At 46.4% G+C, this 24,954-nt stretch overlaps 3 protein-coding genes across 5 annotated transcripts in view; 2 read left to right on the forward strand and 1 right to left on the reverse strand.

The window, feature by feature from the left end:
• rxfp2l (relaxin family peptide receptor 2, like) overlaps positions 1–18,340 on the forward strand; it is a 35,919-nt gene extending 17,579 nt beyond the window's left edge. Inside the window, exons 11-19 of the mRNA XM_076987602.1 lie at positions 1,556–1,627; positions 3,905–3,976; positions 4,179–4,250; positions 4,952–5,023; positions 6,119–6,190; positions 6,840–7,069; positions 16,511–16,921; positions 17,300–17,512; positions 17,948–18,340. Of these exons, the coding sequence (XP_076843717.1) occupies positions 1,556–1,627; positions 3,905–3,976; positions 4,179–4,250; positions 4,952–5,023; positions 6,119–6,190; positions 6,840–7,069; positions 16,511–16,921; positions 17,300–17,512; positions 17,948–18,087 (1,354 nt within the window). The 3' untranslated portion in view covers positions 18,088–18,340. The remainder of the gene's footprint in view (positions 1–1,555; positions 1,628–3,904; positions 3,977–4,178; positions 4,251–4,951; positions 5,024–6,118; positions 6,191–6,839; positions 7,070–16,510; positions 16,922–17,299; positions 17,513–17,947) is intronic.
• LOC143488735 (uncharacterized) lies at positions 11,528–13,129 on the forward strand. The gene is made up of 2 exons (XM_076987603.1): positions 11,528–12,613; positions 12,991–13,129. Exon 1 carries the CDS (start codon positions 11,756–11,758, stop codon positions 12,602–12,604), a length of 849 nt encoding a protein of 282 aa, XP_076843718.1. The 5' UTR covers positions 11,528–11,755; the 3' UTR covers positions 12,605–12,613; positions 12,991–13,129.
• Positions 18,341–23,664: 5,324 nt separating the features above from the next.
• stard8 (StAR related lipid transfer domain containing 8) overlaps positions 23,665–24,954 on the reverse strand; it is a 43,782-nt gene continuing 42,492 nt past the window's right edge. For all 3 annotated transcript variants that reach the window (XM_076987731.1, XM_076987729.1, XM_076987730.1), the window contains one exon: positions 23,665–24,954. This exon is cut by the window's right edge and continues 911 nt beyond it. The gene's annotated coding sequence lies outside the window, so the exon portion shown is untranslated.

Here is a 24,954-nt window from a genome sequence, read left to right on the forward strand (position 1 = left end):
GGAAACGTCGTAATGTAGCGCAAATCAGCGTTTAAAAAGTAGTATTTGTAGACGTATCTCTTAGTTTGTTTACCTTATGGAAACGTTGTAATGTAGCACAATTTAGCGTTTAAAAAGTAGTATTTGTAGACGTATCTCTTACCTTATGGAAACGTTGTAATGTAGCGCAAATCAGCGTTTAAAAAGTAGTATTTGTAGACGTATCTCTTAGTTTGTTTACCTTATGGAAACGTCGTAATGTAGCACAATTTAGCGTTTAAAAAGTAGTATTTGTAGACGTATCTCTTAGTTTGTTTACCTTATGGAAACGTCGTAATGTAGCACAATTTAGCGTTTAAAAAGTAGTATTTGTAGACGTATCTCTTAGTTTGTTTACCTTATGGAAACGTCGTAATGTAGCACAATTTAGCGTTTAAAAAGTAGTATTTGTAGACGTATCTCTTAGTTTGTTTATGGAAACGTCGTAATGTAGCGCAAATCAGCGTTTAAAAAGTAGTATTTGTAGACGTATCTCTTAGTTTGTTTACCTTATGGAAACGTTGTAATGTAGCACAATTTAGCGTTTAAAAAGTAGTATTTGTAGACGTATCTCTTACCTTATGGAAACGTTGTAATGTAGCGCAAATCAGCGTTTAAAAAGTAGGATGAGCTTTAAAATAAAAGTTTTATTTTGCGTATTAGTGTATACACGGCTCAATCATTATCATGCGGAAATATCCAAGTCCCTATAAATAGGTAATAACAGGTAGTAAAATGGCGCTGTTTAAAACATTTTAATCAACTAGTTAACTTAATGCACAGTTGAAAACATTGCAATTGCAAACAAAGAAGAAATTATAAACAAGAAATTAACTTACTGCACTATTGAAAGGACTAAATAGTACTGCAATGTTAAAATTCGCTAGCAGGCAGGAAAAATCGATGGGTGTAGTAGGCGGCCACCAAAATAGTGACGTAAAAGCGACTTGCGCATGCGCAGTAAGCCTTGGTATGAATTTTCGATGGGTAGGAAAAATCGACAGAACACCTGTTACTGCTGAACGGACCGCTGGTAGCCATGAGTGGCCATTAGCGCGGAAACCTCGCTAAAAACCTTTACATTTCTAGTGGCCCCGTCCAGTTCGCCCTGGATTTTTTGATCGCTGATTATTAACAGAAAGGTTTGTACCTCGGCGTTTGACCAGGGAACAGACTTCGCTCCTTGGGTTTTAAAAATGGCTGAGGAGTCCATAGCATAGCGGAGGAGTCGCTCTCCTGACGCAACCTGTGACGACACTCCCTGGCCAATCAGTGTCATGCTGTTCCTCCACGTCACAGAACTGTACCGCTTCGGAACGGTTAGAACCTCGAGCGAGTCGGTACGAAAAAAGTACCCAAAGGGGCCGGCTCACAGGGTACTGGTACTAATGGAAACACTCACAAACCGTCGCGAATCGAACCGTACCGCGCCAAGCAGGCCCTAGTGGAAATGCGCCATTAGAGCTCCTTTCTCTTACATTTGCATTCTGCAATTATCTGTGTGTGTGTGTGTGCGTGCGTGCGTGTGTTTCCGTAGAGAGCTGGAAGGTAACGAGATATCTTCTCTGTGGTCATCCACTTTTGGAAACTGCAGTTCTCTGACAGTACTGTAAGAATCTCTCTCTCTCTCTCTCTCTCCCCCACACACAGAGGGAAATAAAGTTTCGTAACATCATAAAGTTTAGGTGGACACACACTCACACTTGCACATGACCAGTGATGAACATAACAGAGAGACCAGCACACTGACCAGTGATGAACATAACAGAGACCAACACACTGACCAGTTATTAACATAACAGAGAGACCAGCACACTGACCAGTGATGAACATAACAGAGACACCGACACACTGACCAATTTTTAACATAACAGAGAGACCTTCACACTGACCAGTGATGAACATAACAGAGACAAACACACTGACCAGTGATGAACATAACAGAGAGACCAACACACTGACCAATTATTAACATAACAGAGACCAGCACATTGACCAGTGATAAACGTGAGAGACCAACACACTGACCAGTGATAAACGTGAGAGACCAACACACTGACCAGTGATAAACGTGAGAGACCAACACACTGACCAGTGATGAACATAACAAAGAGACCAGCACACTGACCAATTATTAACATAACAGAGAGACCAGCACACTGACCAATTATTAACATAACAGAGACCAGCATACTGACCAGTTATGAACATAACAGAGAGACCAGCATACTGACCAGTTATGAACATAACAGAGAGACCAACACACTGACCAATTATTAACATAACAGAGAGACCTTAACACTGACCAGTGATGAACATAACAGAGACAAACACACTGACCAGTGATGAACATAACAGGGAGACCAGCACACTGACCAATGATGAACATAACAGAGAGACCAGCACATTGACCAGTGATAAACGTGAGAGACCAACACACTGACCAGTGATGAACATAACAAAGAGACCAGCACACTGACCAATTATTAACATAACAGAGACCAGCATACTGACCAGTTATGAACATAACAGAGAGACCAGCATACTGACCAGTTATGAACATAACAGAGAGACCAACACACTGACCAATTATTAACATAACAGAGAGACCTTCACACTGACCAGTGATGAACATAACAGAGACAAACACACTGACCAGTGATGAACATAACAGGGAGACCAGCACACTGACCAGTGATGAACATAACAGAGAGACCAGCACATTGACCAGTGATAAACGTGAGAGACCAACACACTGACCAGTGATAAACGTGAGAGACCAACACACTGACCAGTGATGAACATAACAAAGAGACCAGCACACTGACCAATTATTAACATAACAGAGAGACCAGCACACTGACCAATTATTAACATAACAGAGACCAGCATACTGACCAGTTATGAACATAACAGAGAGACCAGCATACTGACCAGTTATGAACATAACAGAGAGACCAACACACTGACCAGTGATGAACATAACAGAGAGACCAGCACATTGACCAGTGATAAATGTGAGAGACCAACACACTGACCAGTGATGAACATAACAGAGACACCAGCACACTGACCAGTTATGAACATAACAGAGAGACCAGCACATTGACCAGTGATAAACGTGAGAGACCAACACACTGACCAGTGATGAACATAACAGAGAGACCAGCACACTGACAAATTATTAACATAACAGAGAGACCAGCACACTGACCAGTTATGAACATGACAGAGAGACCAGCACATTGACCAGTGATAAATGTGAGAGACCAACACACTGACCAGTGATGAACATAACAGAGACACCAGCACACTGACCAGTTATGAACATAACAGAGAGACCAGCACATTGACCAGTGATAAACGTGAGAGACCAACACACTGACCAGTGATGAACATAACAGAGAGACCAGCACACTGACAAATTATTAACATAACAGAGAGACCAGCACACTGACCAGTTATGAACATGACAGAGAGACCAGCATACTGACCAATTATTAACATAACAGAGAGACCTTCACATTGACCATTGATGAACATAACAGAGAGACTAACACACTGACCAGTGAACATAACATGAGACCAACACACTGACCAATTATTAACATAACAGAGAGACCAGCACACTGACCAGTGATGAACATAACAGAGACCAACACACTGACCAGTTATGAACATAACAGAGAGACCAGCACATTGACCAATTATTAACATAACAGAGAGACCAGCACACTGACCAATTATTAACATAACAGAGAGACCAGCACACTGAAAAGTTATGAAAGTGGTAGAGACCAACAGAGAACCTGAAGAGGTTTATTTGCATATAGATACAGATTCAGCTCAATTTGTGCAGCAGCTATAACTGTGTGTTGTGTTTCAGAGCTTTAAGGAAAAACCGCATCAGTACTATTGAAGATGGCACGTTCTCAAGCATGCGTCATCTGATTGACCTGTGAGTGCTCTCTCACACACACACACACACACACACACACACACACACACACACACATTTTTACCACTAGTTTGAAGAGAAACATTGAACGGTATCAGAACACTCTTATACCAAATGCACCTCAACTTCTTCCTTTAGTGTTTGTTTTGGGCATCAGTTTAACATTGAACATATTCTCCTGCTTTCTCCCTTTTGCTCCCAGGGATCTGTCTATCAATCAAATATTGGACCTCCCCCCAACGCTTTTCCAGAACCTTCAGAAGCTCAAGCAGCTGTGAGCTCCAGAGATCTAGAGATCTTCAGATTAGAAGAGTTCTTCAGCATAGCAGAGATCTAGAGATCTTCAGCATAGCAGAGATCTAGAGATCTTCAGCTCAGAAGAGTTCTTTGGCATAGCAGAGATCTAGAGATATTCAGCTCAGCAGCGTTCTTCAGCATTGCAGAGATCTAGAGTTCTTCAGCATAGCAGAGATATAGAGATCTTCAGCTCAGCAGAGTTCTTCAGCATAGCAGAGATCTAGAGTTCTTCAGCATAGCAGAGATCTAGAGATCTTCAGATTAGAAGAGTTCTTCAGCATAGCAGAGATCTAGAGATCTTCAGATTAGAAGAGTTCTTCAGCATAGCAGAGATCTAGAGATCTTCAGCATAGCAGAGATCTAGAGATCTTCAGCTCAGGAGAGTTCTTCATCATAGCAGAGATCTAGAGATCTTTAGCATAGCAGAGTTCTTCAAGGTCTACTGCTCCCACATATCAGTCTGTCTCCCAGAGGTCAAGACACACCTGTACACATCAGCTTCACTGAGGAAAGTTTGAATTTTAAAACCATGTCCACTAACAACCTTGTTTGGATTGTTCTGTCCATGCACTGAACCTACAGGAAACGTGTTCATAACGACATTACATTCCTTTTGAGTCCCCCATGATAGCTCATTTTCTTATATCTGTGTGTGTGTGTCTGTGTGTGTTTATTCAGGAACATCTCCAACAACCCTCTGACATATATCTATGAAAACCAGTTTGACAGTTTTGCCAATCTCCGGTCTCTGTGAGTGAACTATGACCCTAATTCATTTACATTCATTTCAGCTGCTCAAATTATTGATCCACCTATTGACCCCATTCGTTAAGGATCATGACTGTTATATGACAGGATAATGAACTTCTTCAGAGCAAGCACGCTCTCTCTCTTGGGCCCAGAACACACACACACTCTCCTGGGCCCAGAACACACACTCTCTCCTGGGCCCAGAACACACACACACACACACACACACACACACACACACACACACACTCTCCTGAGGCCAGAACACACACACACACACTCTCCTGGGCCCAGAACACACACACACTCTCCTGAGGCCAGAACACACACACACACTCTCCTGAGGCCAGAACACACACACACACACTCTCCTGAGGCCAGAACACACACACACACTCTCCTGAGGCCAGAACACACACACACACTCTCCTGAGGCCAGAACACACACACACACTCTCCTGAGGCCAGAACACACACGCACTCTCTCCCGGGCCCAGAACACACACTCTCTCCCGGGCCCAGAACACACACTCTCTCCTGGGCTCAGAACACACACTCTAGCCACAGGTTTGGGTTCATAGGGTGGACAGACATAGACATAGGTCTTTTTTTAAGACATTTAATAATTCACCACACACAAAGGACAGAAACATAAATCTGGAGCTGCCACGTGTCTTCTTGGACATAAAGTGTGAAAGGTCGTCTCTGTGTACGTGTCTTCTTGGACGTGAAGTATGAAAGGTCGTCTCTGTGTACGCGTCTTCTTGGACGTGAAATGTGAAAGGTTGTCTCTGTGTATGTATCTTGTTGGACGTGAAGTGTGAATGGTCGTCTCTGTGTACGTGTCTTGTTGGATGTGAAGTGTGTAAGGTCGTCTCAGTGTATGTGTCTTCCCGGACGTGAAGTGTGAAAGGTCGTCTCTTTGAACGTATCAGCGCAGCGCTCAAAAACTTGAGGTTTGTTTAGAGTGTGTACATACTCACTGTATTAACAGATGCCATATACACACATTTCAACTGTGTAATAAGGTGTAACATTGAGGAGGCGGGACACCTGAGCCTCCCACAGGCTGATGGGACGTTGCTGTTGTTGCAGGAGTATGGAGGAGTTGGAGATTCCCACCATCAGCACCCGAATGTTCCGTTCTCTCAGCAACCTCTCCCACATGTGAGTGGGCTGGAATTCCAGTTACCATAGTGACCATCATGACAACAATGCATTTGGAATGTTCCCAGTGTTTGGTATTCGGAATGTTCCCACTCAGTGTTAGAGGACCTTAATGCAGAGGGAGAGATGTCCTCAAACCTGTGTTGGACTAAAATACCATGCCACAATCTAATATTACCATTCCAGGAGCCATTGTATATAGATTTACCTACTTAAACAGCCCTGCAGCTGTGTGTATTGCAGCCTTCATCTGTAACACTACAGCTTTAAACTGAGAGTTAAACTGAAAAGTAACGGCCTGTTCAAGGACAAAGACAATCACTCCAGAAATCTAAAAATCTGAGACACTGAAGCTCTAGAAAGTTCCACCTGAAGTGTCGGCAAGGCATTTCAAAAGCTCCACTTCATTTGAGTCTTTGGAGTTTGTATTTAAACCTCTCATGGTTTAAATGTCGGCTGTTGTACTACACATTGAATGAGACACGTTCCAGGACCAATGGGGTACTGTTGTTGCATAGTGTTGTGGAGACGATGGAGATCTAGAACATCTGAACATTCTAGATCTAGAACCAAAACGTTCTAGATCTGACCCCTAATTTGGCACCATTTACACAGATGTGTTTACATGTGTATTTCCTGCTGTGTTCAGTTACTTTAAGCGGTTCGAGTACTGCAGTTACTCACCCAATGTGCGGAGCTGTAAGCCCAACAGCAATGGCATCTCCTCCTTCGAGAACCTGCTGGCCAACATCGTCCTGCGTGTCTTCGTCTGGGTCATGGCCTTCATCATCTGTTTTGGAAACGTCTTTGTCATCTGCCTGCGGTCCTGCATCACGTCGGAGAACGAGCCTCACACTATGGCCATCAAATCCCTCTGCTGTGAGTCTTTCATCACACGTGACCCATCAAATCCTTCAACCATGACTCCTCCATCACACGTGACCCATCAAATCCTTCAACCATGACTCCTCCATCACACGTGACCCATCAAATCCTTCAACCATGACTCCTCCATCACACGTGACCCATCAAATCCTTCAACCATGACTCCTCCATCACACGTGACCCATCAAATCCTTCAACCATGACTCCTCCATCACACCTGACCCATCAAATCCTTCAACCATGACTCCTCCATCACACGTGACCCATCAAATCCTTCAACCATGACTCCTCCAAGTGTCCATCACACGTGACCCATCAAAGAAGAACAAGTACCTTTATTAATCCCCTTAGGAAATTCTCATCTGCATTTAACTCCCTGCAAGGGATCCAGGCCCTTGTCACTAACCCACTAATCCCTCAACCATGACTCTTACCTGTGTCCCTCACACGTGACCCAACACACAACACGTCAATCCCCTCAGCCATGAGTACTTGTCTGTACTGATCCAGAAGCGTGACTCCCACCCCAGGAGCATTAGAGTGGTTTCCTCATCTGATTAAACCCAATAGTTCATTTTCAGGCCTCTCCTCAGCCAAATGACATGAGCTTGCGAGAGAAAGTGACGACTGTGAGAGGCAGTGAGTCACCAGGGCTGAAGCTGAGGGCTCACACGCTGCTGAACCACAACACAACAGCCATACAGTCCAAACACAGTCCGGACACAGCTCACACACAGTCCAGACACAGTCCGGACACAGCTCACACACAGTCCAGACACAGCTCAGACACAGCTCAGACACAGTCCGGACACAGCTCACACACAGTCCAGACACAGCTCACACACAGTCCGGACACAGCTCACACACAGTCCAGACACAGTCCGGACACAGCTCACACACAGTCCGGACACAGCTCACACACAGTCCGGACACAGCTCACACACAGTCCGGACACAGCTCACACACAGTCCGGACACAGCTCACACACAGTCCGGACACAGCTCAGACACAGTCCAAACACAGCTCACACACAGTCCAAACACAGTCCGGACACAGCTCAGACACAGTCCGGACACAGCTCACACACAGTCCAGACACAGCTCAGACACAGTCCAAACACAGTCCGCACACAGCTCACACACAGTCCAGACACAGCTCAGACACAGTCCAAACACAGCTCAGACACAGTCCAAACACAGTCCAGACAAAGCTCAGACACAGTCCAAACACAGCTTAGACACAGTCCAAACACAGCTCACACACAGTCCAAACACAGCTCAGACACAGTCCAAACACAGCTCAGACACAGTCCAAACACAGTTTCCAACACTGTTGATTGTCAATGTTTAGAACGGACAGATTGACTAAGTGAAGGTGTGTTTTTTAGGGGTGGGATGCAATTAAAAAATTAATCAAATTAATTAGAAGCTTTACAATTAATTAATCGAAATTAATCGCATTTTAATCGCATTTCAGTATTTAACATGAGAAATTTAAGTTTGAATGATGAATGAATCAATGAACATAATCATAGACTTCAACATCTTGTTTATTTTTCCACCAGTCTACTACACAGACCAATAGATGAGTGCAGAAAACAGAGCAAACAGTCAGAACACTGGAAATTCTGACCAAAAATGTTGTTTAATTTTGGGAGTTTTGCTCAGGATATTGGAAGAATAAGAAGAACTGAAGTAAATCAGAAGACCTTTTTAATACCATTTTAGATGGTAGACTTTTTCTTTAATTTCCCAGGCCTCTGTCACAGCTATAAAGTCCTCTACACAGGCATCTCCATAGTGCCTAGAAGTGGTCTTCTGCATGCTCAAAGCAAACGACTAGATCATGGGTTAAAGTTCTCCGTCACTACGACGGATTCCCGTCATTTGATTTTTTTGGGGAAAAAATCCGTCAAATCATAATAAACCACACACGCGCGTGCTATCTGTTTTGTGGCCGAAATATGATCCTCTCAGTGGATCATCAGCGCTGGATGGATGATGGCAGTGTCATTTGATTGACTTGCGGGTCATCCCGCCTTCTGATTTTCGGACCTTACGTAGAAAAGTTACCTCGCTCCTGCCTGGCTGGATTATACTTTTGCGAGTGACCATAGCGCGACTCCGTACACCTCCATATATGTAATGCTGCAGCCTGGAGCCCCGGTGGGCGTGGGTAAAGGGCGGAGCATGTGTCAATTTTATTTATTTTATTCAGCTACTTTTGTGTAAGAGTGACATATACTTCTGTTTAAAGAGCTTCTCCGTGCAGTTTCCGCCTTCTTTTGGCAGATCTGTTAAGATGATTGGCTGCAGTAAAAAATGATTGACAGCTAACTCTGGCTGATAATTGGCTTAATAAAAATTTATTGACAACGAAAGTCTAGTATCTGATTGGCTGCATTCAAAAATGATTGACACATGCTCCGCCCTTTGCCCACGCCCACCGGGGCTCCGGCCTGCAGCATTACCCTTCTCCACACCTCGGCCAAAACCGTCACATTCTTTGCAGTGTTCTCCGAAATGGGCGGAGCCACAGCGATTACGTCATTTTCGCCGCGCGGACCCTAGTATAAACCAGTATAAACCAGGCTTAAGCCTTCGACCACAGAGAGCGTCTACAGTCCACAGCAATCCATCTCGCCAGTCAGTTGGTCAATTTATCTGACGTGGACATTTTGTTTCTTAATTTGAACCCCGACATGTGGTCGAGTGTTGACTGGCGACACTGTTTGCTCGTACTAGGAATACATTTAGTAGGGTGACCAAACGTCCGTATTTCCCGCGACATGTCCGTATTTCACGTCCGGCATCCCGGTTTTTTTTTTTAAGTAAGGAAATGTCCTGGTTTTTAAATTACCTTCATCGGGCCATTAATTCTACAGGCACTAGGACCCTGAGCACGGCGCTGCATGACACGGAATCCCTGAGCCTCATCAGTTGAGCTCAACTCAACTGGCGGACCATGGTCCGGATCCGGGAGAGACGGGAGAATTAATTTTAAAGCGGAGTGTTACGTTCGCCCCCCCACTCAACAACTTACACTATTTTTGTTTGTACTTCCATCTGGAAGTTTCTTATATTAAAATTTCCCATCCACCAGCGTAGCCTCTTCAGTCATCTCCATCATGATCTTATTGTGCGTCCATATAATCTGTATGTCTGGAACTCGTGCACTGAGAAACATTCCACGGTGCAAAAGTGTCTCATTAAATGCGTTAAAATGCGTAAATTTTTTTAGTGCGTTAATTTTCCTGTAATTAATTAATCGAAATTAACGCGTTAAAGTCCCACCACTAGTGTTTTTACATTCTCTTCTGAGCAGGAGCGGACTGGCATACATTACTACCGGTGATTTCCCCGGTGGGCCGATGGGTTAGTGGGCCGCCGGTGGTTTAATCAGCCTGTGAGGAGCCACTGCCGCGCACTGCGGCCCCGGCCCGTAGTCACGCTGATGTTATTACCTCCCCCGCTCCAGTCAGACTAAAGCCTGGTTTATACTTTCGCGAGTGACTGTAGCGCGCGGCTCCGCCCACCTCGCGCGACCCTGCGCGAGCGGCGTTTATACTTTCGCGAACGTCGCGAGCGTCGCTGCAGTGTTCTCCGAAACGATAGGTGGCAATAGGTGGCAGTGGAGAATAAAAACCCCTGCAAAACCGGTGAAAGAACATTTTACCTGACCAGAGACCGTATATATACACCAGGCATCAAACATAAATATGGCTTTGCAATGTTGTCCGAAACTATATGTGGTAGTATAAAGAAACACCCCTCAAAAAAAAGGGGAATGAACATTTACCTGACGCATTTTGATGTTGCTTTGTGTTTCAGGTTTGAAAAGTGCTGGAATTTAGGCTAAAGTACATTAAAATGTTGAAATTACGTTAACAAATACGAGCCTCTTGTAATTCCAGGACGAAACATGAGAGAACATGAAGACGTTAAGATTGGGCGTTTTGAAAATAAACAACCATTAAATAATGTGATAAAAAAGCGAATTATTTCGAATCATTTCGAGTATATGTATTAATATTTAACTTAATTATGTTTATCGTGCTGGAAAATATTGAAATGGACCTTGAAAGTGCCGTACAAGTGCTTTAATTCCACCTTGTATAGGTGTATGAACCCTGCAAACATGACTTTGTCGATCGCGCTGAAGCGCACCGCGCGCGCGAAAATTCGAGAGGTGCACGACCTCGCGCACGGGCGGAGCGGAGCCTCCTATTTCTAATGGAAGTAGATACGAACAGTCTCAAATGTAAATACATTTATGCTGCGGTTTATTGCGTTACTTCTGCATATTTTTCCTTTTTTTCTTTAAACAATAAATGTATAATAATGAACTTATTATTAAAGGAAATACTTTTATTACTGAAATAATATTTTTAGTAATATGCGTACTACAATTCTATAACCGCGGTACGTTTTTTGTTTACTTAGACGTTATGAATTGAACAATCTAAAAGACGTCACAATACATGACGTTGTTAGTTAGTAGAATCCCGTTTCTATAGTAACGACATAACACAACATAACCGAACGTATATAAGGCCGTAAGTCAAGGCCGATCGACACCAGTGAGATATTTGCTGAGAAAGAGGAAAGACTGTACAGCATCACAGCTGAACATACAACTAATTAACAGAGTAGTGGACAGTGGAGAGTTATAAGAAAGAAGATGGACTGCAGTGTACAGTACGTGATGTGCGATACGATTGAGGATTTATTGTCCATGATAAAGAAAGCCATAGATCAAATCGAGGCGGAGAAATTAAGAAACAGAGAGCTGGTTAGTGAGTACGAGGAGATAGAAAGGACGTGGACAAGAGAGAGTGAAGAAATGATGAGCAGACAGAAGGAACTGGAGGAGGAGTGTAAAACCCTGCAGGACGAAAAGAGGGAGCTTGAAGAGGGCAGGAAGCAAATGGAGGAGGAATGTTTAAAGGAGATGAGAAAGACGGCTGCGTACACACTGGGGGAAGATCTGGATAAGATCAGGCTCAGGCAGGAGATCCGCTTCCTCCAAATAACTGAAAATGCGAGACTGAGGGAGATAGAAAACCTCAGGCAAAAGGTGGACAAACAGGTGGAAGAGATGAAGGAGAGTGAGATGATGAAGAGGGAGCTCGAAGAAAGGGAGATGGTGAGGCTGCGAGAGTGGGAGACGGAGAGAAAGAGACTGACGGAATGTCAGAAAGAGGTGGAGAAGATGAACTTGGAAACAGAGCAAGAGAGGAACAAGATGAGGGAGGAATGGAAGAGAGAGTTAGAAGAGCTGACGAGAGAGAAGGCTCTATACCGCCTGATGATGGAGCAACAGCTGATGATGATGGGGACAGCGCCTGAAAAAAAAGAGAGGTGGACGCTGGGACGATGGTGGAAGAGCCTGAGGAAGAACCACGTGCTCTTCAGGAGACAGGAGAGCACTGGCCAAGAGAAAAGTTCAGCAGAACTCTCGTCCTGCCCCGGTAGAAGCAACCAAGAGACGAGAAAGAAGAACATATGGCGAAAATGGTTCAAGCGCTGAAATGAAAGTGTGAGGAACCGCACACTGAAAAAAAATAAAGCATTGGCTCAATGTAATAAAATTGAATTAATCAGACGAATTTTTTTTCATTGACTCAATCTAAAAAACTAAATTCGTCATGAATTTAGTTTTTTAGATTGAGTCAATGAAAAAAATTCTTGTGATTGATTAGTTCAATTTTATCACATTGAGCCAATGCTTTATTTTTTTCAGTGTACATGATCTCCGTGTAGATGCGGTTCACCTGCCGCTCATCGCGCCTCCCCATCGCAATTATTTAATCTTCCCCCTCACTCTTCTTGTGAAGTATTGGTGCCATGCCACGTACCGAGCGGTCTCTCCGTCTTACTGCCTTCCCCGTGTACCGACCTCTGCTCTCCTCCTAGACCTCGTCCCCTGCCGAGTCCCTCTGAACCAGAACCATATAGAGAGAGAGAGTCTCCATCTCCGTTCACTCCAACGGACCCGTTTGATTACAGCAAATACGAGCAGCGCAGTCAAGCTGGACCAGTGGGACCATCTGTGATACACTTTTACAGGTTAGTACGCTTAAAAAATCTGATTGTGTATTATAAGGACATCAGAATCAAATTAACATGTGCATTAAAATGTGCATTAAAGCATTTTAGTGAATTATCCACCTCTAAATAAGCAGATTTAGGGAACTAATTCTATGCTAAGACGACGCGAATACGGTTAGCGAGATTTCACTTTAACGACCGACAGCCTATTAATAGTAAATTCCTCTCTTAATGCCATTTCACCTAAACGCGATGTTTTTGCGGGGTAGCTAAGTATTGGTTAAATATAACATTTGAGTGTGATTGTAGAGTGTGTTGGGTCGAGGAGGTGAAATGAGGATATCCATTTTGGAGTACCAGCTAACGTTAAGATAACGCACAATAAGGAGGAGAGCCATTCTTGTGATACATCACTGCTAATATTGACTAGAATGCACATTTAAGACTTCTAACTAGTACACAACAGTGTAATTTATAGATCAAGTGTTTGTAGGTTTTGTTAATCTGTTGACTATTATCTGTATTATGCTCAGCAGACTTTGGATTGATGGCAAAGGGAGAGAGAAGATCAAGAGAGATTGAAAACACAAGGTAAGTTGAAACTGGGTGGCAGTTTTGATCAATGAATCTTACAAGACTAAAGAGGAATACAACATACTAAAATGTTATAGTACAGTATGATATATATAATCATATGTAACTGTACTAGACTTGTATTCTATTATTTGGAGCTAACCCTAACCCTAACCCTAGCTGGATTTTGAAGCTTGGCTCCTGGAGTTGTTCACCTTTGTGGATTGGCTCTTGCTTCCAAGATGACCATCTTTTAACCGTTTCTTCTTTCTGTCATTTCGTATTGTGCAGGGGGCTTCCTCTTTCTGAGTGCGGGGCGATGCACAAAAATGGTGGAAACAGCATCTGCTCTCAGCCTGGTCTTGCCCTGTTTGGTTTTGATGAACTGGTCTGCCTCAAAATGTGCCTGCAGAGTGATGTGAGTTTACTCCTCACACATGACAACTCAGTTTTGTCTACCCATATACATATCCCATAGTGGGTGAATACACAGTATTAGAGAACACTTACTGGATACGTATACACTCATTACACATATAAAAAACAACCAAGGATGTGCAACAAGTTCAAATTCATATCACATCAATACTCATAATAATCATTTTCTCCTGTCTTTTTCTCCTCTCTCTCTTTAAGCCAAAGAACCACAGGGGATTCAATGGAGCTGCAACTAGATGGCACCCTCACCTGTTTGATAGCTCTGTGATCATTGTTTCAATAAAGACGGCTATTATCCGCACTTGGATCCTTGTCTGCCTGATTAGTACGTTACAGAAAGGGTAGTAAACGAACCTGTGCCCGAGAGATTATAAATATTATGGCATTTCATAATAATAATAATAATAATAAACACATTTTATGAACTTCATTTTGTTTGGACGCGCTGATGCCAACTCCTATCTGAGGTTCACCATCTGCACTGAAGGGACTGTGACTGCTTGGCCTGGAATTAGAACTATAACTATAGAACTATATTTGGATTATAAATACAGACTTGTGCTAGCGGGCCGCCCAATGGAGGATGGGTTCCCTTTTGAGTCTTGGTTCTCCCGAGGTTTCTTCCTAATCCCCACCATCATAGGGAGTTTTTCCTCACCACTGTCATCTCTGTCGCTCATTAGGGATCTGGACCCATACAATTGTAAAGCTGCTTTGTGATGTGTTGTAAAAAGCGCTATATAAATAAATTTGACTTGACTTGACCATGTTACAATCATTATGATATAATTTTTTTAAAGCATTCAAGTGCCTCTGCAAAAGGAATTATGTCGCTAGCCTCACGAGAATGGCAACCTGCAGTAGCCCGAGTGTCAGTTCTCGCGAGATTAGCGCTGACAGCGGAAACAACAAACCCGAAAAACGAATCAGAGATGGATGTAACGAGAGAGAAGGTGTTTCTATCAAAAAAGTGAAGACGTCGTGTAAAATATAAGGGGGCCTGGACCTTGATTGGGTCCTTGGTTTAATACACTATTAAATAGCAATACTATTATTAACAGTAATACTATTAAATTGTAATAATAATAACTTAAATAATATAATTATAATATAGAATAAATACATTTGTTTTGCATTTTTATTGTAGGCAGAATAAATCATTTTGACTAGGCCATCTTATAAGTAGCTCGCAAGCTGAAAAGTTGTGGGCACCCCTGGTCTAAACAAACTACTAAACGTAAAGGTGGCACTGAAAAGCTGAGAGAGAAAAGAAAAGCTGTAGAGGTTTTACTCACTGAGTGAACAATGTGGGTTTCAGTAGCTTTCCAGTTGTTTTTCCCCTGTATTTTGTCAGGGTCAAGTTGTTAAGTTTGTTAGTTATTTTTAGATTTGTAATCATATTATTGCTGGAATCCATATGACAATAAAAGCTGACATATACACTATGCGCCATGTATAGATTCATATACAGTATATATATATATATACACACGTTTCGTAGTTTGTTTATATAGTGGGCCAGTCTGTCAGGAACTCCCGGGCCACTTTTTCTCCCCAGTCCGCCCCCCTGCTTCTGAGTGATTGTAAACACTGTATGAAGTCCCTTTAATTATACCACCTGCTATTAGAGGGACTTCACTCACACACACACACACACACACACTCACACACACTCACACACACACACACCTCTTTCCCTGTTTATGAAGACTCAATTAATAATACATCTATATATGCCTTCATCACAGACTCTTACTAATTAACAAAGAGGACTATACCATCTCTACCTGCTGGGGATAAATAATCAATTACAGAGGATAAAGTCACACACACACACACACAGTTATTACATCTGGAGATAGTATCTTATTCATCTCTTTTGCGCTCTCAGCAATACACACACATACATCTCAAATTCTTGCAGCCAATTCTGTATCTAATCCCTTAGAGTTGAGGAGCAATACAGACTCTGATAGGAGACACAGGGGCCCTTGTCTGTCTGTTTTCATGACTGGTACCATTGGCGTGCACCAGTTGGTAGCTCTGGTAAGCTTTTCAGTTTGGGGTTGTATGATTGACAGATTTTGTTTTGGAGGGGATCAAATTGCATGTGTATTTATGGAAATACGGAATATATAACAATAAAGAAAACAACATTTAATTGTCAAATAAAAGACAATCCCTTATTTTATGGGACAGATGGCAACAGTGGCTGTAATCCTCAGAACTGTAACAAGAATGAAAATGTGTGAAGGTGTGTGAAGGTTGTCCAAAGTTACAACTGTCAACTTTGACAGATTCTCCTATAACTGGGTAACCAGGTTTGGTCTTATGAGACCTTGGTGATAAACCCTGTATTACTTCTGTCTGATAGGTGCAGACTGTTTGATGGGCGTGTACCTCTTCTTCATTGGCGCCTTCGACATCAAGTACTGCGGCGAATACAACCGCCACGCCCAGATCTGGATGGAGAGCCTGTGGTGCCAGTTGATTGGCTCCCTGGCCATGCTGTCGACAGAGGTGTCGGTGATGATGCTGGCGTACATGACGGTGGAGAAGTACCTGTGCATCGTCTTCCCCTTCCAGCAGTACCGTGCGGGACGCAGACAGACCCTGTGCTCCCTCGTCTCCATCTGGGTGCTGGGCTTTGTGCTCGCTGCTGCCCCCTTCTGGGACCACCAGACCTTTGGCAACTTTTACGGGCGCAACGGCGTGTGCTTCCCAGTGCACTCTGAGCAGGCAGAGAAGCTCGGAGCTCGATGCTACTCCACGGGAATATTCCTGGGTGAGGGAGATCTGGGAGAAGAAGTGTGTGTAGGAACTACTAGATCCTTCTAGATCTTCACCGATTGTTTTCATGAAAAAAATCTAATTAAAATGATCTTAGGGAAGCCAAGGATGACATATATTGTTAGGACTCCACTGGGTGGAGTACATATGTGAACGTGTGTGTAGATGTGTGCCGTGTGAACGTGTGTGTGTGGATTAATTACTCATTAGAGTTCTGCAAGATACAGTGACACAAACATCCTCACAAATAAAGTCCAAGGTTGGTTATTTGTATGTTGGTGTCTCTGGGCAGGTCTGAACCTGTTATTTGTATGTTGGTGTCTCTGGGCAGGTCTGAACCTGTTGGTTATTGTATGTTGGTGTCTCTGGGCAGGTCTGAACCTGTTGGCCTTCGTGATGATCGTCTTCTCCTACTCCAGCATGTTCTACTCCGTACAGAAGACAGCCAAGTCGGCCAGGCAGGTGGCCTTCAACCACGAGGTCTCCATCGCCAAACGTTTCTTCTTCATCGTCTTCACCGACGCCATGTGTTGGACGCCCATCTTCCTCCTGAAGACCCTCTCCCTGCTCCGGGTGCCCATCGATGGTCTGTGTGTGTTGTTTTTGACTTATAATTAAGGAGGATACAGAGGTCTACTGCTCTATAGAGAGCAGATATTGCCCCACAGTGCTACTGCGTATGTGAGAGTAGTGTGTGTATGGAATAGAGGTGGAGTTTGTGTGTGTGTGTAGTGGGTGTGGAGTGTGTATGGATTAGTTTGTGTGTGTGTGTGGAGTGGAGTCGGTGTGCGTGTGTGTGTGTGGAGTGGAGTTGGTGTGTGTGTGTGTGTGTGTATGAAGTGAAGCTGGTGTGTGTGTGCGCGTGTGTGGAGTGGAGCTGGTGTGTGTGTGTGGAGTGGAGCTGGGGTGTGTGTGTGTGTGTGTGTGTGTGTGTGTGTGTGTGTGTGTGTGTGTGGAGTGTCCAGGCAGATGTTGTCAGCACTAATTTGTTTTCTGTGGGCTCTTTCTCTCACTGGTGCAGGAACCATGGTGCTGTGGGTTGTGATCTTCATCCTCCCCATCAACAGCGCCCTGAACCCCATCATCTACACCATCACCACCACCACCTTCCAGGAGAGAATCAAACTGTGTCTGCGCTTCCACTGCAGAGGCAACAACTGACACACACACAAACACACACACACACACACACACACACACACACACACACACACACACACACACACACAAACAAACACACACACACACACACACACACACACACACACACACACACACACACACACACACACACAAACAAACACACACACACCTCTACAGCTTGTGCAGACTTGTTTCTACCACTTCTACAATTTGTACTTGGAAACACACACACGTCCATGACTGCAGAATAATGAATGATCCCAGCAGAGAGGATGACACTAGAGGAGAGGGGGAGAGGAGGAGAGGGGGAGAGGGGGAGTGGAGGAGAGGAGGAGAGGGGGAGTGGAGGAGAGGAGGAGAGGGGGAGTGGAGGAGAGGGGGAGAGGGGGAGTGGAGGAGAGGAGGAGAGGAGGAGTGGAGGAGAGGGGGAGAGGGGGAGTGGAGGAGAGGGGGAGTGGAGGAGAGGAGGAGTGGAGGAGAGGGGGAGTGGAGGAGAGGAGGAGTGGAGGAGAGGGGGAGAGGGGGAGTGGAGGAGAGGGGGAGTGGAGGTGTGGAGGAGAGGGGGAGAGGGGGAGTGGAGGAGAGGAGGAGTGGAGGTGTGGAGGAGAGGGGGAGAGGAGGTGTGGAGGAGAGGGGGAGTGGAGGAGAGGGGGAGAGGGGAGAGGAGGAGTGGAGGAGAGGGGGAGTGGAGGAGAGGAGGAGAGGAGGAGTGGAGGAGAGGGGGAGAGGGGGAGTGGAGGAGAGGGGGAGTGGAGGAGAGGAGGAGTGGAGGAGAGGGGGAGTGGAGGAGAGGAGGAGTGGAGGAGAGGGGGAGAGGGGGAGTGGAGGAGAGGGGGAGTGGAGGTGTGGAGGAGAGGGGGAGAGGGGGAGTGGAGGAGAGGAGGAGTGGAGGTGTGGAGGAGAGGGGGAGAGGAGGTGTGGAGGAGAGGGGGAGTGGAGGAGAGGGGGAGAGGGGAGAGGAGGAGTGGAGGAGAGGGGGAGTGGAGGAGAGGGGGAGAGGGGAGAGGAGGAGTGGAGGAGAGGGGGAGAGGGGGAGTGGAGGAGAGGGGGAGAGGAGGAGAGGGGGAGTGGAGGAGAGGGGGAGTGGAGGAGTGGAGGAGAGGGGGAGTGGAGGAGAGGAGGAGTGGAGGAGAGGGGGAGTGGAGGAGTGGAGGAGAGGAGGAGAGGGGGAGTGGAGGAGAGGGGGAGAGGAGGAGTGGAGGAGAGGGGGAGAGGAGGAGAGGGGGAGTGGAGGAGAGGGGGAGTGGAGGAGTGGAGGAGAGGGGGAGTGGAGGAGAGGAGGAGTGGAGGAGAGGGGGAGTGGAGGAGTGGAGGAGAGGAGGAGAGGGGGAGTGGAGGAGTGGAGGAAAGGGGGAGTGGAGGAGAGGGGGAGTGGAGGAGAGGAGGAGAGGAGGAGAGGAGGAGTGGAGGAGAGGGGGAGAGGGGGAGTGGAGGAGAGGGGGAGTGGAGGTGTGGAGGAGAGGGGGAGTGGAGGAGAGGAGGAGTGGAGGAGTGGAGGAGAGGAGGAGAGGGGGAGTGGAGGAGAGGAGGAGAGGGGGAGTGGAGGAGAGGGGGAGAGGGGGAGTGGAGGAGAGGAGGAGAGGGGGAGTGGAGGAGAGGAGGAGAGGGGGAGTGGAGGAGAGGGGGAGAGGGGGAGTGGAGGAGAGGAGGAGAGGGGGAGTGGAGGAGAGGAGGAGAGGGGGAGTGGAGGAGAGGGGGAGAGGGGGAGTGGAGGAGAGGAGGAGAGGAGGAGTGGAGGAGAGGAGGAGAGGGGGAGTGGAGGAGAGGAGGAGAGGGGGAGAGGGGGAGTGGAGGAGAGGAGGAGAGGGGGAGTGGAGGAGAGGAGGAGAGGGGGAGTGGAGGAGAGGAGGAGAGGGGGAGTGGAGGAGAGGGGGAGAGGGGGAGTGGAGGAGAGGAGGAGAGGGGGAGTGGAGGAGAGGAGGAGAGGGGGAGTGGAGGAGAGGGGGAGAGGGGGAGTGGAGGAGAGGAGGAGAGGAGGAGTGGAGGAGAGGGGGAGAGGGGGAGTGGAGGAGAGGAGGAGAGGAGGAGTGGAGGAGAGGGGGAGAGGGGGAGTGGAGGAGAGGGGGAGTGGAGGAGAGGAGGAGTGGAGGAGAGGGGGAGTGGAGGAGAGGAGGAGTGGAGGAGAGGGGGAGAGGGGGAGTGGAGGAGAGGGGGAGTGGAGGTGTGGAGGAGAGGGGGAGAGGGGGAGTGGAGGAGAGGAGGAGTGGAGGTGTGGAGGAGAGGGGGAGAGGAGGTGTGGAGGAGAGGGGGAGTGGAGGAGAGGGGGAGAGGGGAGAGGAGGAGTGGAGGAGAGGGGGAGTGGAGGAGAGGGGGAGAGGGGAGAGGAGGAGTGGAGGAGAGGGGGAGAGGGGGAGTGGAGGAGAGGGGGAGAGGAGGAGAGGGGGAGTGGAGGAGAGGGGGAGTGGAGGAGTGGAGGAGAGGGGGAGTGGAGGAGAGGAGGAGTGGAGGAGAGGGGGAGTGGAGGAGTGGAGGAGAGGAGGAGAGGGGGAGTGGAGGAGAGGGGGAGAGGAGGAGTGGAGGAGAGGGGGAGAGGAGGAGAGGGGGAGTGGAGGAGAGGGGGAGTGGAGGAGTGGAGGAGAGGGGGAGTGGAGGAGAGGAGGAGTGGAGGAGAGGGGGAGTGGAGGAGTGGAGGAGAGGAGGAGAGGGGGAGTGGAGGAGTGGAGGAAAGGGGGAGTGGAGGAGAGGGGGAGTGGAGGAGAGGAGGAGAGGAGGAGAGGAGGAGTGGAGGAGAGGGGGAGAGGGGGAGTGGAGGAGAGGGGGAGTGGAGGTGTGGAGGAGAGGGGGAGTGGAGGAGAGGAGGAGTGGAGGAGTGGAGGAGAGGAGGAGAGGGGGAGTGGAGGTGTGGAGGAGAGGGGGAGTGGAGGTGTGGAGGAAAGGGGGAGTGGAGGAGAGGGGGAGTGGAGGAGAGGAGGAGTGGAGGAGAGGAGGAGAGGGGGAGTGGAGGAGAGGGGGAGTGGAGGAGAGGAGGAGAGGGGGAGTGGAGGAGAGGAGGAGAGGGGGAGTGGAGGAGAGGAGGAGAGGGGGAGTGGAGGAGAGGAGGAGAGGGGGAGTGGAGGAGAGGAGGAGAGGAGGAGAGGGGGAGTGGAGGAGAGGAGGAGAGGGGGAGTGGAGGAGAGGAGGAGAGGGGGAGTGGAGGAGAGGGGGAGTGGAGGAGAGGAGGAGAGGGGGAGTGGAGGAGAGGAGGAGAGGGGGAGTGGAGGAGAGGAGGAGAGGGGGAGTGGAGGAGAGGAGGAGAGGAGGAGAGGGGGAGTGGAGGAGAGGAGGAGAGGAGGAGAGGGGGAGTGGAGGAGTGGAGGAGAGGAGGAGAGGGGGAGTGGAGGAGAGGAGGAGAGGGGGAGTGGAGGAGAGGAGGAGTGGAGGTGTGGAGGAAAGGGGGAGTGGAGGAGAGGGGGAGTGGAGGAGAGGGGGTGTGGAGGTGTGGAGACATTTGGACATTCATGAATAAAAAGCCACAGCTACTGCAGAATTATGAGATATGAAGGGAGAGAGAGAAAAGAGAAATAGAAAACAAAGAGAGAAAGAAGAAAGATGACAACAGAGATAAAGGGAAGGGAGGGAAGGATAAAGAGATAGAGAGCAGGTGAGAGCTGTGATGGAGGTACATGAACGGATCTTTGAACATCATCATCACACCATCATCATCATCACACCATCATCATCACCACACCATCATCACACCATCATCATCATCACACCATCATCACACCACCATCATCATCACACCATCATCAGCTCTGGCTGGGAAAGCATCTGTGTAAGCACACACACGCACACACACACGCACACACACACACACACGCACACACACACCTACAAGTGTGAGCCTTACACACACACACACACAGCCCTACAAGTGTGAGCATTACTCACACTCACATCCCTAGAAGTGTGAGCCTGATACCTACACACACACAGAAATGTGTGTAGGGTTACACAGTTATGGAAGCAGAAGCTGTTGTCACTTGTAAATATGCAAATATAAATGTAAAAATGTAATAAAAAAATTAAATCCTGTAAACCACATGATTAATGTTGAATCGATTCGTTAAAGGGTGTGTTGATGAATCGGTTCATAAGGCCTCTGTCCTAGTGGGGACAGAAATGCACGTGACCTTCACGGGTCAGAACATTCTTACGAATTGTTTCGGGAGAGTTCTTAAGTACGAGGTTATGAAGCCCTTAGCATTACAAACATTTAGGAAACCCACCCCAGAGCTAGCGACAGAGATGGTCCGAAGTCGCAAGTTACAAGTTCGAGTCAAGTCACGAATCTTTTGGCTAGGGTCTTAAGTCAAGTCTTAAGACCAGGAAAAACTTCGGGATAGGAAATGAAAAAATAACTATTCTATATAGTAACTGTAATGACGGCTAAGTGACTAAAGTAAACTAAACAATCTTATCCGGGTGTGTTTTATATGTTAGCTGTAATGATCAAGTGTCTAACGTAAACTAATTAATTGTTTTTAGGTGCTCGTTTGTTTACATTTGACGATTTCCCGCTCATGAAAACAATGTTGCGATACGTCACGAGAAAAGGGACCGTTTCCCAAATCACCAAAACAAAAGAAAGGAAGGTAACAAACACACAAAGTATTTTTTTCTATAACTTTCGCACACAGCGCCTAGATAACGGACTTTTGTTGTTCGTGAGTCATTAGGGACAAGTTTCAAGTCAAGTGTGAAGGCGACTTAAGTGTGACCGACTCAAGACGCTCACTTGAGTGCCCGTCTCTTATTGTAGAACCTCATGGCACCGCATACTGGTAACCAGTAAGATGCGCCATCCACCCGCTGAGCCCCAGTACCTGGGTACCATTCTACTGTGATCCACCAACACAGCCCACTGAAGCAGCCGTGAACGATGCCACAACTAATGACTTATTTAATATTCATCAGGAACCACAATAATTCTAAAATCACATAGCCTACAATTGCTTTAATAGTCATTAGAAAAGAAAACAAAAGATGATGGCGATGAACTGCACTAATATTGGAGTGATTTTGGAACAAAATGTTCCCACAATACCACTTAGAGACTCACAGTGCAGGATAAGTGTAGCATAGTTATTCAGTGCTCAGTACTTATTCAGTGCTGCCTCAGCACATACATATTCAGGAAGAAGTGTCATGTCCAGACCCAGTACTGAATGAAACCAACACTCACCTCACTGAACTTTTCAGATTTTTAAATATGCCTTGTGATTTCTCTCAAGTGAAGGTTCAGCTTCACACAGCAGTAACCAGTACACTGTAAAGTGAACCCAGCAACCCTCCAGTACACTGTAAAGTGAACCCAGCAACCCTCCAGTGCACTGTAAAGTGAACCCAGCAACCCTCCAGTACACTGTAAAGTGAACCCAGCAACCCTCCAGTACACTGTAAAGTGAACCCAGTAACTCTCCAGTACACTGTAAAGTGAACCCAGTAACCCTCCAGTATACTGTAAAGTGAACCCAGCAACCCTCCAGTACACTGTAAATTGAACCCAGTAACCCTCCAGTACACTGTAAAGTGAACCCAGTAACCCTCCAGTACACTGTAAATTGAACACATTAACCCTGTAGTAGACTGTAAAGTGAACCCAGTAACTCCTCAGAAAGAACATGGTTTATTCCTTCTCTTCACCACCCATGACACAAATACAAATGTGGTATAAAAGGAACACAAAGAAAAACACACATCCGACAAAGCTGTTTTACAGTCAACTTCACAACATTTGAACTTTTCAGCAGAGATTAACAAGAAAAAGTAGGCAATTTAAACAAAGACACAATAATATCTATTCCAAGACATCTTGACTTTTAAATATTAAATGTATTACCTTATTAAACTTGAAAAAATATATAAGGTACAATTAATAAAGGCACATCAACAATAAAAATAAATTAATTGAAATAATTCACTGAAATACTGCTGCATGGCAGGTATGGTCTGCCAACATAAGCGGTACTTCCTAGCTGATCTGAGACCAGTTTTTATTTTAGTTTTTTCCTGATTGATGATCCAAGATTGTCATTAGCAGTGAATTTCAGAGTGACGTACATAACGCAGGAAACCGCTCTGAATTCTGGGTGTTGCCATCAGAAGACAGACGGACAGACACACCCAGATTCAACACACAACGGCACATATAAACACAGGACGACCATACAGGGCCGTAGAAGCGTAGTCATACCCAGAGGGGAGAGCGGTGGATTCTTCCCCTTCACTCTAATGATGGATTCAGATAAATAAACCACTAGTTAGAAAAATACTATTTCAAACATCCTCTGAACACAGCACATTTCAATTAACTGGCCATGTTCTGTTTCCACTGAAGTTATTATACACTTTCCACAGAATTCCCATTTTAGAACACAAATACCAGAGAAACACTATGAGAGTGTAACTACTCAAACCCCAGTGGGCCGATACACCCTTAAAGTCATTTGAAGAGATATCTCCACTTCCCACTCACACAGAGTCCAGGAGACCTACCCCCGAACACTCAACCCAGCCCGTTCCAACACACCATTCAGAGCACCTGATTCAACACACCAGAAACAACACCCTGAATTTCCAAACCTGATTCAACACATCCGATTCACAAACTTGACCCAAGACACCGAACCTACCACATCTGATTTTAATTCAATTCAAATACACACTTGATTCAAAACACTCCATTCAGCTCACCTGATTCATCTCATCAAACTATGAAAGCCTTCCAGAACCGATTCAGGGAACAAACTAGCATCCCCTGGTCAAACTAGCATCCCCTGGTCAGCAGTGCAGCGAGACCCCAATAAAGCCCAGTGCAGCGAGACGTGTCCAGTGCAGCGAGACGTGTCCAGTGCAGCGAGACGTGCCCAGTGCAGCGAGACGTGCCCAGTGCAGCGAGACGTG

The sequence above is a fragment of the Brachyhypopomus gauderio genome, unplaced genomic scaffold (genome assembly GCF_052324685.1).
Source record: "Brachyhypopomus gauderio isolate BG-103 unplaced genomic scaffold, BGAUD_0.2 sc54, whole genome shotgun sequence".
NCBI classification, from domain to species: domain Eukaryota; kingdom Metazoa; phylum Chordata; class Actinopteri; order Gymnotiformes; family Hypopomidae; genus Brachyhypopomus; species Brachyhypopomus gauderio.

Bases quoted from the DNA above. Each gene is read 5' to 3' on its own strand.
- LOC143488735 (XM_076987603.1), top strand. From the start codon at position 11,756: ATGGACTGCAGTGTACAGTACGTGATGTGCGATACGATTGAGGATTTA.